Source organism: Epinephelus moara, chromosome 22 (assembly GCF_006386435.1).
Source record: "Epinephelus moara isolate mb chromosome 22, YSFRI_EMoa_1.0, whole genome shotgun sequence".
In the NCBI taxonomy this organism is placed as follows: Eukaryota; Metazoa; Chordata; class Actinopteri; order Perciformes; family Serranidae; genus Epinephelus; species Epinephelus moara.
Genome location: NC_065527.1, coordinates 13,790,052 through 13,803,880, shown reverse-complemented (window position 1 = coordinate 13,803,880; position 13,829 = coordinate 13,790,052). Strand labels below are relative to the sequence as shown.

The 13,829-nt window shown below is 41.5% G+C and overlaps 1 protein-coding gene across 1 annotated transcript; it reads left to right on the top strand.

The window, feature by feature from the left end:
* The first annotated feature begins 1,221 nt into the window (after nt 1–1,221).
* pdk4 (pyruvate dehydrogenase kinase, isozyme 4) lies at nt 1,222–12,792 on the top strand. The gene is made up of 11 exons (XM_050034601.1): nt 1,222–1,602; nt 2,130–2,271; nt 4,023–4,094; nt 5,310–5,494; nt 5,865–5,954; nt 6,251–6,328; nt 8,874–8,950; nt 9,041–9,139; nt 9,458–9,571; nt 9,912–10,025; nt 10,993–12,792. Exons 1-11 carry the CDS (start codon nt 1,485–1,487, stop codon nt 11,134–11,136), a joined length of 1,233 nt encoding a protein of 410 aa, XP_049890558.1. The 5' UTR covers nt 1,222–1,484; the 3' UTR covers nt 11,137–12,792.
* Nucleotides 12,793–13,829: the final 1,037 nt, after the last annotated feature.

Genomic DNA, 13,829 nt, shown 5'->3' with positions numbered 1-13,829 from the left:
TTATTCCCAGGTTTTGATATGAATGATTTTGGTACAGATTATTAAAGTCTTGAAAAGAAGATCCCGCACAATGCTCTTGCTCAGCTTCATGATTTATTAGTTACACTAACATTTCAGTCCCTCTGGACCTTTGTCAAATATTTAACAGGTAATATCCTGCATCTTCAATTTCTCCTGGCTATTTGGGATTAGTGGGACCCCATAAGTATAAAAAAACTAAACATGGTCAACAATAATTAAGTCCTAGTGTACTCAAATAAGACAGCAATAAAGTCCCAATGTCTTCAAATGAGTACTCCCTCTTAGCTTGATACTGTTGCTAAAATTGGTCAAATTTGTTGCCATAACAAAGTACAAACATTATCAATCATAGATAAATGACTTTCAAACACAAAATGTGATCAGGTCTGGGTTCTTGTCCACTTTCGTGTCAGGATCGGCTGCAGACTGACATAGCAGAGATGGCTGCCATTTTGTTTATTTTCACGGATTAGTGTATTGTGCCCTCACTACCACTAGATGGCACAAAAAAGTGTCCACGAACAAGGACAACAGGTTTGAGTTAAGTAGAATGAAGTATAAGGTCAAGTAAACCCAAAACATGATGACACAGGGTCTCATGTAGTGCAGCCTAGGGATCCTACCAGCTGATGAGGAGCTTTTACCCACTCCACTTCAGTCTGCTACTCTGCATTGTCTGTGTAGCTGCCTATGTTTTATTGCCTTGCCTCTGTTGATTGTTTTTGTTTTCGTTCTGAGTTATGTGTCTTTGCAGAACAGGAATCTGCTGAAAACCAGTTTTTAACTGAGCCAGGCCAGTTTTAACTTTAGCACACGATGTTGCTTTTAATTCCTTTCCTGTATAAATGAAATCAAATGACAGTCATCACTCTACCTCTTAAACTTAATCTCTTAATCCAATTAGATTCCCCAAACACAGCCAGCTCCTCATCAGTCACTGATGTATTGTACATGACACTGCCTATGGATTTTCCAGTCACATACTGGAGCAATAATATTTTAAACCACTGCAAGTCCAAGTGCTGCATTAATAAATATCCTTGCCCTACATTGTCCATGTCCTCAAATCATAATAATTTACAGCCACAAACTTCTCTTCCATCAATCAACACTTCCTCCTGCACATCCTGCAGCGCCAGCCCGATCTTGACGCTCATTGGTCGGTTCTCATGTCAATCCCGCCTTCGCCCCGCCCAACAACAACACACACCGCTCACTGTTGGAAGTTGTGTTTGAAGGGCACATAACAGCTTGCAGAGATGCGAGAGGACAGCCCGAGAAAAACAACGATGAGAAACTCGTAACCAGCATCCTGGGAAATATAAATTTACTGAGGAGGCTGTTAAACGACGTGGAGCTTTAGCCCTGCTAGCTAACCGTCGTCAAACTGGAGCGAGCTGAGGAAAGAAAGGGCAGTTTGTCCCCGATATATTTACAGCTGGGGTCTATCAAGGACAGGAAACATGAAGTTCGCTCAGTTTTTGCTGAAAAATGGCTCCGTCGCTGGGATACCGAAACAAGTGGAGAGGTTTGCCAAGTTTTCCCCGTCTCCGTTGTCCATGAAGCAGTTCATTGACTTTGGTGAGTGTTTCTAGTGGTGTTGGTGTTGTCGGACACTGTGTGCTACCTGTGTGCCTGCTTTCCCACACTCACATGCTAGTTGCACAACTCACGCCATTCAGTGTTAATGTATGTCCTGGTGATAGTCCTCCATAGTGTCTCCTGGGTTAGGGGGTTAGGGTTAACCCCTAACCCTAACCACATGACTGAAATCACCATTTTGAGTTTTAGATTTTGATGACTGTGGCTTTGTTAGCATTGCAGTGACCAAGAGAAGACAGCCTCTAAAAACTGATGTGTGGTTGATGTTACTGCTACCTCAGCACAAAATAAAGCAGATATTGTCACCATAGTTTTTTATTTGATTTGCGCAACAGGTTCCTCCTTTAAGGAAAAACTATATCCACAAATAATCCTGGGTAGATGTCCTCCAAATATCAAGTAAAGGTTGCTGTGTCTTTGTCTTGTGTTTTGACAGGATGGGGTCAAAAGTTGTATGCTGGCTCAGTGTTTTATTTTCCTGTCTCTGTCCCCGCATGTGACTGCAGGCTCAGCCAATGCATGTGAGAAGACCTCCTTTGTGTTCCTGCGGCAGGAGCTTCCTGTCAGATTGGCCAACATCATGAAGGAAATTGATTTCCTCCCTGACAAGCTCCTCGGCACTCCATCCCTAAAGCTCCTCATCAGCTGGTAGGATTCCTAGGCTACCCTGCATACTGTGTCTTCGAATACAACCTGTTGGATACCTGACAAAAGTCCAGAGGGACTGAAATGTCAGTATAAATAATACATTGTGAAGCTGAGTTAAAGCAGTGTGCGGGATCTTCTTTTCAAGACTTAAATAATCTTAGTTTTCCAACAAGTCTTCCTGCACCTTTGCATCAGAATCAAAGCAAAAGAGAGGGCAGGATCATGAAACTGTGGCATGAGAGTCCTGCTGTATTTCTATTGTCACTTAGTACAGGATTCCCTGGTTACACAAGGTCACACGGGGACTCGTTCAGCAGGGGGTAGTCATGAAACGGTAGTGTCTGGGTGATTCAAGTTCTCCTCATTATGTCTCAAAGCATATTCCCTTTGTATTTCAGCCTGTGGACTTAAAGCAACTTTAGCTTCAAATCATTAAATCTGTTTTGTATGCAATTGTTCTCCTGTGGTTTTGTTAAATTTAACCAGTCAGGCTTACAGCTGTGATCTGATAAAAACACTGCTGTTGATGTTTTCAGAGGTTACGTGAGGTTTTCCAACTGTCTGCTCTGTTTAACCATGAAGCGAATCACCTCCTCGCTCACCCCGCTGTTGTCTGAGCACTGTCTGGCTCGATGCCATCGATCTGGGAGTGTACTTTATTTATACTGGATAGGCTAATGTACTGGCTGTTGTCATGGTGATATGTTATTCTTGTGTAATATAGCTTAAAGGATTATGTGTACGCTCCAGTTTCATGTTTTGCCATCAAGATGCAGCACTGTTTTGGAATTTTGGAGAATTCACGCTACTTGGTGCATGGCAGCATTTGTTTGTAGTTAGAAAATTCACACAGAGTTATGCTGACATGTGCGAATCTGTGTGCACACGCCCATTTCAAGGTACATGTTGTAAAGAAGAGTGAAAGGTTGTAAACATTGGGGGTGCAGCCAAGTAAATGTGTGTACATAGGGTAATTATGTTTGTTGTAGGTTTTCAGCTGTAATCATTTTCTCTTGGATTTTGTTTTTCCACCATAGCTGCTACTTCCTGGTCACATTAAAACTATTCTATTCTGCAGGAGACTTCACCCTAGCATGTTGATTATGTCACGTTGAGACATGTTAGCATTACCGTCATTACCCCACCCTGCTCTTCTTATAAGAGCCACAGGAGTGTCTATATATGGCTGTGTACCTCCTTCACTGTGGCTTTCTCTTCTCACTACAGCAGAGCTCTTTGGTTGCCAGCAAAGAGTAGATCTGTCACTTGTTAACGTTGTCGACAAGGGCAGAGAGGTCATGCCTTGATATTTCCTGGCAAGCTTGTGAAACCACAAGTCGCAGAATAGTCTATTTCAGGATGTACATCTGTTTGCATGACGGGGCTTAATCCAAAATTTGAGCGCTGAAGGTCAATTGAGGGACAAACCGAGCACATTGAAATCATAGGCAGTCACACTGCTGTTCACCTTTCACCCAGTTTCTCTGCTGTGAGACAGCATGAGAGAGTGTGACTCAAACAACTCCTCTGCATCCACTAGCCTACAGATAAACTCTTTGATAAAATAAGCAACTGTTATCCAAAGAGGAGACATTGTCATTTTAATCATGTGGAAATAATTACACAGTTGTGAAACTGGTTAAGAATTTCAAGCATGTCTAGTCTAGCAGAAATTCACTGCTTGCTGAGTAGTTTTTAATGCTTGCGTGTCTCTTATTTTCTGCTAAAGTCCACCCTTTTGTGTCCACCAGGTATTCACAGAGTTTGTTGGAGATTGTAGATTTTTTAGAAAAGGATCCAGATGACAAAGATGTCCTGAAAAGGTAAGTCATTTACAGACACTTTCCAATACATACGTACTGCTTGTGTAGACCTTCACCATGTCCCTGTCTAGTTGTTTTGTTGCTGTTACCAATCCAGTTGGTTAATTCTTCAGTAACTGCCAACACTAATTCAGTAATCCAGGAATTATTTAACTGCCTATTTTCGACCTCACACTACAAAGACAGGATCAGTCCAAATTGTGATCTCACTCACAGTTCCTGAAGGCCACCGTCAGACTCAAAGACTGAAAAAGAAAAGCAGAACCTCCATTTAAAGTCCAGTGTGTAGGCTTTAGGGGGATCTATCGGCAGAAATGAAATACATTATTCATAATTATACTTTTATTTGTGTATAATCACCGAAATTGATGCCTGTCGATGTGTCCTGAAGGATTTTAACATCTTGGATAAATGGGAAAAAGGCTGGTCAAATATTATCTGTGCTAACGGTGCTTAAATAACAATTAATAGTACTGCTACACCATGTAAACAAACCAGCGTAACCACTTCAAAGATGGGTGAGCACTTGCTATCTCCATGCGTTGTATAGACATAGAATAATGAAATATAGCCAACAGCAAGTAGATTGTTATTAGCGACGGTCATTTGCCAGAAATTTTTAGCTCCCTTGTGATCTCCCCTGCAGCCAGCTGCCACCTTATTTAGGTTGTTGCAGTGAAATGACGAGCTATAACAAACAACTCCATAAATCAGCTGTACGTCTTCCATTGCTGCGCTTTCAAAGTGAGCGATAGGAATTAATAGAAACAAAAGGTACGGCTCAAGACGCTGCTCAGCAACACTCACAGCCAGTTTGGATATTACAATCAAGAAAAGTGCAATCCAGCTGATTTTGTTGCTGACGCTCTTTTGCGTTGTTTGAGAACATGGTGGGAATTATTTTAACCAGACTTTATGACTGAAGAGATTGAAATGTGGTGGACTTTCATAGATTGTCCCAGTCAAAAAGCGGTAATTACCAGATAATGTCAATACTGGTACATTGAGAGCAAAGTTTACCGAAGTCACATTCCTTGTATGTGCACACGTACTTTAACTCTTAATCAGATACCAAATGTTAGAGCATTTTTTACTGCTTTCAACCCAGTGCCCAGTGCCATTCACACTGCTGGTTACATATATCCCAATAATCCTAGTGCACTGTACTACCTGCCCTCACACACTCACACGCCTATCATGTCTGTGCCCTCCCAGCTTCACACGGACTCTGGTAAACGTCCGTAATCGGCACAACAACGTGGTGCCCACCATGGCTCAGGGCGTGGTGGAGTACAAGGAGGCCTTTGGCGTGGACCCCGTCACCAACCAGAACGTTCAGTACTTCCTGGACCGCTTCTACATGAGCCGCATCTCCACACGCATGCTCATGAACCAGCACAGTCAGTATAGCACTCGGTGATTGACTGTGAGTTAATCAACACAGTTGCTCACACACGAAGCTCATGTCATAAGATTAAAGCCAACGTGTGATAATGTTTGAGAGCTGGGATTTAGAAATGTCACAGCACATTTTGTCCTTTTTGTCTCATTGTGTCTAATGTGATTTTTAAGATTTAATGCTGGGAAAAAAAATCCACATGGTCAACACCCAGCCTGCCTTGAAGGTTTTACATTAATTCTATGGAACTTAGTCAACTTGACATGTGCTCTATAATTGTAAAATATTTACAAATGTAGAAAAACTATGGACAATGAATTGTATCTCTACGGATTTTGAGTCACACACATTTGTTGCTTTGTGCCCTGTAGCATTAATCTTCGAAGGCAGCGTGAACCCAGCCCATCCTAAACACATAGGCAGCATCGACCCCACATGTGACGTCGTGGAGGTAGTAAAAGGTAATGAATAATCTTTCTCAGCTCCAATACGGCTGTCTATACATACACACTCATACATACCCTGGATGTGTTATCTACTGTCCCTCAGTCTCTGTTTGTACAGATTCATGATTGTTTGACCTTTTATCATCTGATATTTTTAGAGTCAATACACAGAGTGGGAAGTGAAAACACCCACCTTTTCGATGTTGTGTAAACTGATGCACTGAAAGACGGAGACATACGTTTCTCTGCTGTTGTTCTCCACTTTCTCACGCTTCAAAGTAACCACAGATATTTTTTTCCCCGCTCTCTAGATGCCTATGAGACTTCAAAGATGCTATGTGAGCAGTATTACCTGACCTCTCCTGATATGCAGATCATAGAAGTCAATTGTAAGTCTTAAAAAACAACCTTCATGTTTGTATTTGCAGATGGTTTTTATCCACATTTTTTGTAGATATCTGTGTGAGAGGGAAGTTGTGCTGGTGTGCTCTTGAAAATTCAACTAAACCTTTTAGGATTAATCTGTTTTGGCTTAAGTGAGGCTCCCGGTGTCTGTGTCCTGTTAGTTGGGCCTGCCAAGAGCTGGCGTCAGCATCAGGCATTCCTCCATTTAATTCATTATCTACAGATAATGTGACAAACTAACCAGAGCAGGGGAAGGCTTTATTTTATCACGTGTTTGCTCATACATCTGGGGTGGGAAAACATTAAAAACTGTGGGTAGTATGATTAATGTACATGCATAATGAGACTATGTCAAAACTGAGTTTATGGCTGGACCGTGCTGGATGCCAGAGGTCTTGTAAAAGATTCTGATTTTAAAATCTGTAAATACATTAAGAAGAAGACCAATACACTTTGGCAGAGGGACCCCCTTTCTCTGGTGCTGTACCCCCTTATCAAGCACCTGTTTGCTCCTATTAACACAACCCTCCCCTCTTCAGCTCTGGTCGGTGATGAACGTCCCTGTGTGACTGGTGGAGGCCACTATCGGAGCCAAGTTCCACCGATAACGATGATTTGTAAAACGTTCTATAGGCATGTTTAATTGGCCAAAGGAAATAGTTCATGTTGTGACCTCTAGTTATGGATTGTTACAAAGGTGTTGGCACCCGTTCTTACGTCTTATCTCCCCTTTCTTCTCAAAACTGTGGCGGCATCCAGTCCGACACTGTATCATGTAATATTACGTAATGTTTCTCATTAATTTTAAAGGCTTGTGTGTCACACAGACACTTCTGTTCCTCAAACAAATTGATGAGGTGATTCTCTCTTTTGTCTGTCAAAAACTTGGCTAGGCGAGTTAATGCTAATTGCTAATTGGTAATTCCACCCAAGCGGCAACCTCAGAGGCTGAAAAATGAAGCTAATGCAGAAGTGCCAAAAACAGCAGTTCATCGAATGGTCACTTAAGGGTTGGTTCCAAAACGTCACAGCAGAAATAAACATGTTTTTTCGGGTTGTCTGTATGTACTTTCGTCACATGAACATGATATCTTAAGAACGACCTGGGGAAATTTCTTCAAATTTGACACAAACGTTTACTTGGACCGAAAAAGTAATTGATTAGAATTTGGTGGCTGAAGGTCAAAAATCAAGGTCAGAATTCCTATGCTGATTATGACAAGACTTCACACAAATGTCCAATAGGATATAATGAAGTGATGACATTTTGCCGGGGAGAAGATGTGTGTAAAGCACCCATATTTTCACAGACATGATTGTAAACTGTAAGAGAAACTTGACTGGTGTGTAAAGGCATAAAATTGGGGACGGTAATTCTCGTTATAAAACTCACCCGTTCACATTTTATTAAGGCCCAAAGTTACACATATTAAAGGGGAAGGCCACTTGAGTGACAGGCTGTCCATGAGGCGCCGCCACAGTCTGAGTCAGCTCATCCCTCTCATTTAAATATGGTCACTTCTGGCACCAAAAAACCAAGATGGCAATGGCCAAACTTCAAGGCTTCAAAACAGCAGTCCGCAAACCAGTGGGTGACATCATAGACACAGCGTCTGTTTTTTATACAGTCTATGATTCCACCATGTTTTTATGCTAACGTTACAGTGGTGACTGAAAATGAGTCGAACAAAGTTGTCACTCATCTGACAATAGCAATGTGCTTTCCTACGCTGTGACAACAGTGTGTGGATGAGGTATTACAGTAAGTTGATAAATTGTTAGCTTGCTAATTCCACCATGCTATCATGCTACATTGGTTACAAAAAATGAGGAATACAGTAATGCAGGACTCTCAGCATCCACGGCTCTGTCAGCCTGTCTGCGGCTATTCATTTCAAAAGGGGAAATATTCACATTTATGTCATCACTCACTCAAACCAATGGTGTAAAATCATCATTCACGCACTCACTCACTCACTTACTTTTTCACTCACCGACAGACTTTCGTGTTTATAGGGCTGGCCTCACATGCTGCTGTCCAGCCAAAAGAGACTAATATACTGTATAGATGAATATGTGGTTTAGTAGAATAAGTGTGATAGTTATTGATACAATATGTTCTATAACTGAATCCATAAACCGAAGTCCTGCTGCAGATTGAGTCAGAACATGCACCAGGGATTTTAATATAAACTGTACATACTAGGCCAGCATGTTCTTGGTAGACATGTTCTAGATTATATAAATCGAAATGATGAATGGAGTTACAATGTCCTTTTCTTTGTTTAATTTGGCAGGAATGGCTTTATTTTTTTCCACTGATATTGAAAATGCTTGTCTTGTCTCAGGCCAGAGTTAATGTGTAGTTTTGTAATGCATGCAGTTTTCTTAGAGGTCTGCTTTCAAGCACTGGTGTACTTTTCAGTCAGGGTATCAGGGTTATTGATTTGTCATGGTTTTAACATATTTCCACATTTAGGAAAGGTGTCTTTTTTCCCATGTGATCAGTTTTATTACATTTTTTCACAGCCAAAACCCCCAACCAGGACCTCCACATTGTCTATGTGCCATCCCATCTCTATCATATGCTGTTTGAGCTTTTCAAGGTACAGTGCCAGGCAAACCCTGAAAACTAGACTTACAATATTCATCGCCACATGTCTGCTAACTCGTTTTGTAATCTGCTTCTCTGTCAGAACGCCATGAGAGCTACAGTAGAGACCCATGAGACGAGCCCAATGTTGCCCCCGATCAAAGTGCAAGTCTCACTGGGAACTGAGGACCTCACTATCAAGGTAGATAAGTACACAGAGTTAAGGTTTGATCACAAATTTACACTAAAGGCAACACTGTGCAGGGGAAATCAGGTTAAAATTACACCAGCAAACAAGTGTTGTTCCAGTCACTGCCATCAGCTATACTGTGTACTGTATGCATGTCCATTTGAACCTTGGTAGTATATAAATAAAGCTAATCCAGATGACCTGATTCACAAAGCATGACACTGTTTAGATTCCATTCAAATGGCAAATGCTTAAGAGCTGATTAGGTCACTGCTACCAGAACAATGAGAGGAGCCTTGTTGATATAAAATACCTCCCCTTTATTTTTAGATGTCTGACAAAGGAGGCGGAGTCCCTCTGAGGAAGATCGAGCGCCTGTTCAGCTATATGTACTCCACGGCACCCAGTCCAGTCCACGTAGACAACTCTCGCAATGCACCACTGGTGAGACTAAACCTGCCTTCAGTGTTGTCTTAGTCAGTGGACTGTATGCTACAAGCTTGCTTTTGCATTTAATGACGAGGTTTCAACTGGGATTACAAGTTATCTAAATGGTTAATTTCACAAAGACTCACACAGCTGAGCAAGGTTGCACATTAGCTTATTACAGAGAGGAATGCAGTCTGCAACATTGCAATGGATTACACTGTAACCATGAGAAAAACACAAGACCTGTCCACACCACAAACCCACCACAACATCCACCTTATTTCGTAAATGTTGTAATATTTTAGCAACTGGTCCAGACAGGCTAATCTGTATTGATACTGTTGTCTTCTGTCAGGCTGGTTTTGGCTATGGCCTGCCCATCTCCCGTCTCTATGCCAGGTACTTTCAGGGAGACCTGCAGCTCTACTCTATGGAGGGCTACGGCACCTCAGCTGTCATATACTTGAAGGTGAGAACTGCACTACCTCCACACACACTGTCAGAAATAACCTTAATAGCCAAGTTGGTGTAGAGTTCACGTATATATTTACTGTCAGCTGCACAAGGTTGATTGACTGAGTGGTGGCAGATGTGGCGTAGCTGTGTAATGCAGGCAATTCACTACTAATGTGTGTCATGTTGTGTGTTATAACTCACCACAGAGAGACCTTTTCGGCCTCTACTTTAAAGAGACAGTTCAACCCAAAATCAAATGTACATATTTTTCCTCTTACCTGTAGTTTTGGTGCTGAAGCGCCAGAAATATACATTTTAAAAACTCATCAGCAATGTCTCTTGACCTGGTTACTCCACAGACCTTATGAGCAGTTTCATGCAGGAGCTTTTTTCTTACTACCAAACTATGCCCGATAACCACATCATCGCACGGAAGGAAGTGTGCGTCTGCTCATGGATGAGGCTCGTGCACAATGTTGGTCGGTCTAATCGGTGCTAGGTGAGCTAGCAGTAGATGCACGCTTCCATCTACACAGTGATATGGTTGGTGTACTTCAGTGGAAAGAAAATAGTTCCCGCTTGAAACTGTTCACAACGAGGTCTGTTGATAATCTTGAGTAATCAGGTCATGATTCCTGGAAAGAGACATTGCTGTTGAGTTTTTAAGGAATATTTTCGGAACTTTGAGCACCACAAGCTGAGTGTCATGTAGTTTCATTATATTCAAAAAGGCAGACGTCTCTACAATTTATCTCCAACACTCTGCAACTTGCACCAAAACTATCTAGACTGATGAAAAGCACTACAGATAAGAGGGGAAAGATTTTTTTCTAGGTTCTAAGGTGAACTGTCCCTTTAAGGAGTGTATAGAGGGATCTTTGAAGGAAAGCCCAACGAGAAATTACCTGGAACTGATTGTAAATCAAGCATACATGTCTGCGTGAAAAGGCCAATAAGAACCCTTCTGTTGCGTATCACAGGCCTTGTCCTCAGAGTCAGTCGAGAGACTTCCTGTTTTCAACAAGTCAGCCTTACGGCATTACCAGACGACCATAGAGGCTGACGACTGGTGCATGCCCAGCAAGGATCCAAAGAGACTGGGCAATTCCAAGAGGACTCTGTGATGGCGGACTGAAGGACACAATAAATGTAAGAAGACAAAGAGGATCCATGTTGGAAGAAATGGATAAGCTTGTACTGTAAGTGGAAGAAGGCACCAAAGGCTTTCAGCACGCTGCTGAACATGGACTTGTGTATGTGGGTTCCTTTGTCGCATAGGAGAGAGAAATCTGGATAAAGGAAATGGCTATTGTTGGTGTGGAGAAACAGATTAATGCACCGGAATAACTGAGCTGAAAAATATTCCAACCAGCCTTCAGGCAATTTCATTTTACTATACGACGATTACAGGCTGCTAATGGCAATGGAACTAGTATTAATCTCCCTTTGCCTCACTCATTACACTCAGTTATCACTTATAATACCATGTTAACACTTGGAAGTAAGCATGCTGTTTGTGTTAATGTAACTTTTTTTTTCTTCACAATCTTAAGCTTTGCACACGGTCTTTGGTCAGTGTCCTGGGTAAAGTTTTGTAGGCTAAGTGTGTATCGATGCCTTGAAACACCCAGCCAAAACCAGCTGCAGGGTCACTTGAGTTAAACAAAATGGGAACATGCTCAACTACTCCAGCATAAACACCAGAGGAGCAAAGTCTGTTCCTCCACTTATGTTCATGGAGGCATTTCAGTCATTTTGAACTTGTAGCATTGCTTCACTCGCACAACTTATGCATTTCAGTGGAGTTCAGCTCTTACACAGCCACAGCATTTTAGAGATGCCAGAAGAAGAATTTGCACGGGTTATGCGTGGCATAAAATGATAGTATTTTTGCTTTGATGACATCAATGTAAATTTTTAGTCTTTAAGCTTCTTTAGTATAAGGTGTAAAAGAATATTGTTCTTTTAATGTACGTCAGTAAGCTACCTACCTTAGTCTTCAATCTATGCAGGCTGCGATCATTTTAAAAGTTGGAATATTGTGAATAATATTTGATGGATGTTTGGTTCCGTAGAGCAAAAATGAGAAAGTGCCTTTCTGGAGAAGTGGAATTGTTATAACATAGCATTGCAGCATATGTGAAGTTAATTTGTACGGTTGAACTGTGAGTAATTATATTTTAACTGTAAAACTGCCAAGTGAAAGCTGTACTACACAATAATAATTCTCCTCTGTTGAAACTGGTGTGAAGTTAATCACAGCAGGAGCGAAAATACCATACACACTTTTTAAACTGTTTCCAAGAAACTTTTCAGTGTTTCTCTGAGAGTAACTGTAGACCTGCAGTCACTAGATAATATCATGCTAAGTGTTTTGTAATGATGCATGTGTTGTATATTTAATAACCCACTTTAGAGGGTGTAAAGGCCTTTGTGAAATGTCAAATGCTTTAGTGCTGATCTAACAGATATTGCCTTATCTGTATCTAACAATTTCACGTTTTTCCATGTCTTCATTACAAACCAGTCAAACGTTCAAACACTGTACTTCTCAATTCAGTCAGTTTGTAGTGTTTAGCATTGCTCTTGTTGGTTAAAATATGAATCTTTAGCTTTAGACTTTTATCATGATTTGTGAACTGTCTGTGCACCAACAGACACATTTGCATTTTAAACTGTATAAACATTAATCTCAAAAGCCACGTGTGACTGTACTGAAGTTGTGGTTCGCCACTAAAAGGACCAGTGAATGTAGAAAATAAAAATCTCACTTCTCAACACATCATTTCTTGTGGCTTGTGCAGCTCATGGTGCGTTTATGAACTTAACCCTGTGCTTCTATTCGGACCAGAAAGATCTTATCAGTATGTTGAGGACACAGCCCCATGTGCCACTGCTCTCTAACATATCTGGAAGTTGTTTTCTCCCTCTGACTCCCTCTTCTCCCCCTGCAGCTTGTTTTTAGGAAATTTTGCTCTGTTTGTCTGTCACCATCGCAGACACAGTCCAGTGGCTTTTTTTCATGGCCAGCTGCCAATAGGGGTTTGAGAACTGGCTGTGCTGCTCTGTTGCGCCCCTTCATTAGTGTGCCCACATGTCGTGCTCTATTCTGGTTTTGTTACTTTTCTCTACTTGTCTCTCTTAATTCCGTTTTCCTGCTCATTCAGGCACGATTGGCATGGCAGCAATACAAACACAGCGTTATGCAAGCTCATTTTCAAAGATAAGAGAATAAAAAATAAGATCACTGCAATGTCAGAATCGCTACAGCGGTCAAGTTCAGTTAAATGCGAAACCCATTTCCCTCTTCCTGTTATTAAAATGCATGATTTAAGTATATAATCTCCCTCCGCCTGACTTTTACTGGTCTATTTTAAGAGCTCAGGGAATAACGTCTGACCCTGAAGTCATCCAGACAATGTTCCTGTACAAGAGATGTCTGCTCAGCCTCACCTGTTTATGTGTATGATCTATGGACTGCCATAATGTTCCTAATGATTACACCAACAGCTCACCACAGGTACAAACTACTGTTGTAAGACAGTGAGGTCACTGATCCTGGCAAGGGCGTAGTTTTCTTAAACACTGCAGGACACACATATGAGACGGGGGTTTAGGCTCCTCTACCAACGTGTGCCTTTTCTGCATTGATTTATGGTGTAAATGTCTTTAATTTTGTCAAAATAAAAGTCCTCTGCTACTTCCATGTTTGCAGTGGGGGACAAAAGCACATGTTGTAAATACTGAGGGGGATGTATCCCTGCATCCCCCCTAAAATGTACACCTATGGATTCCAGTTGCCTCTAATTATTTGGCA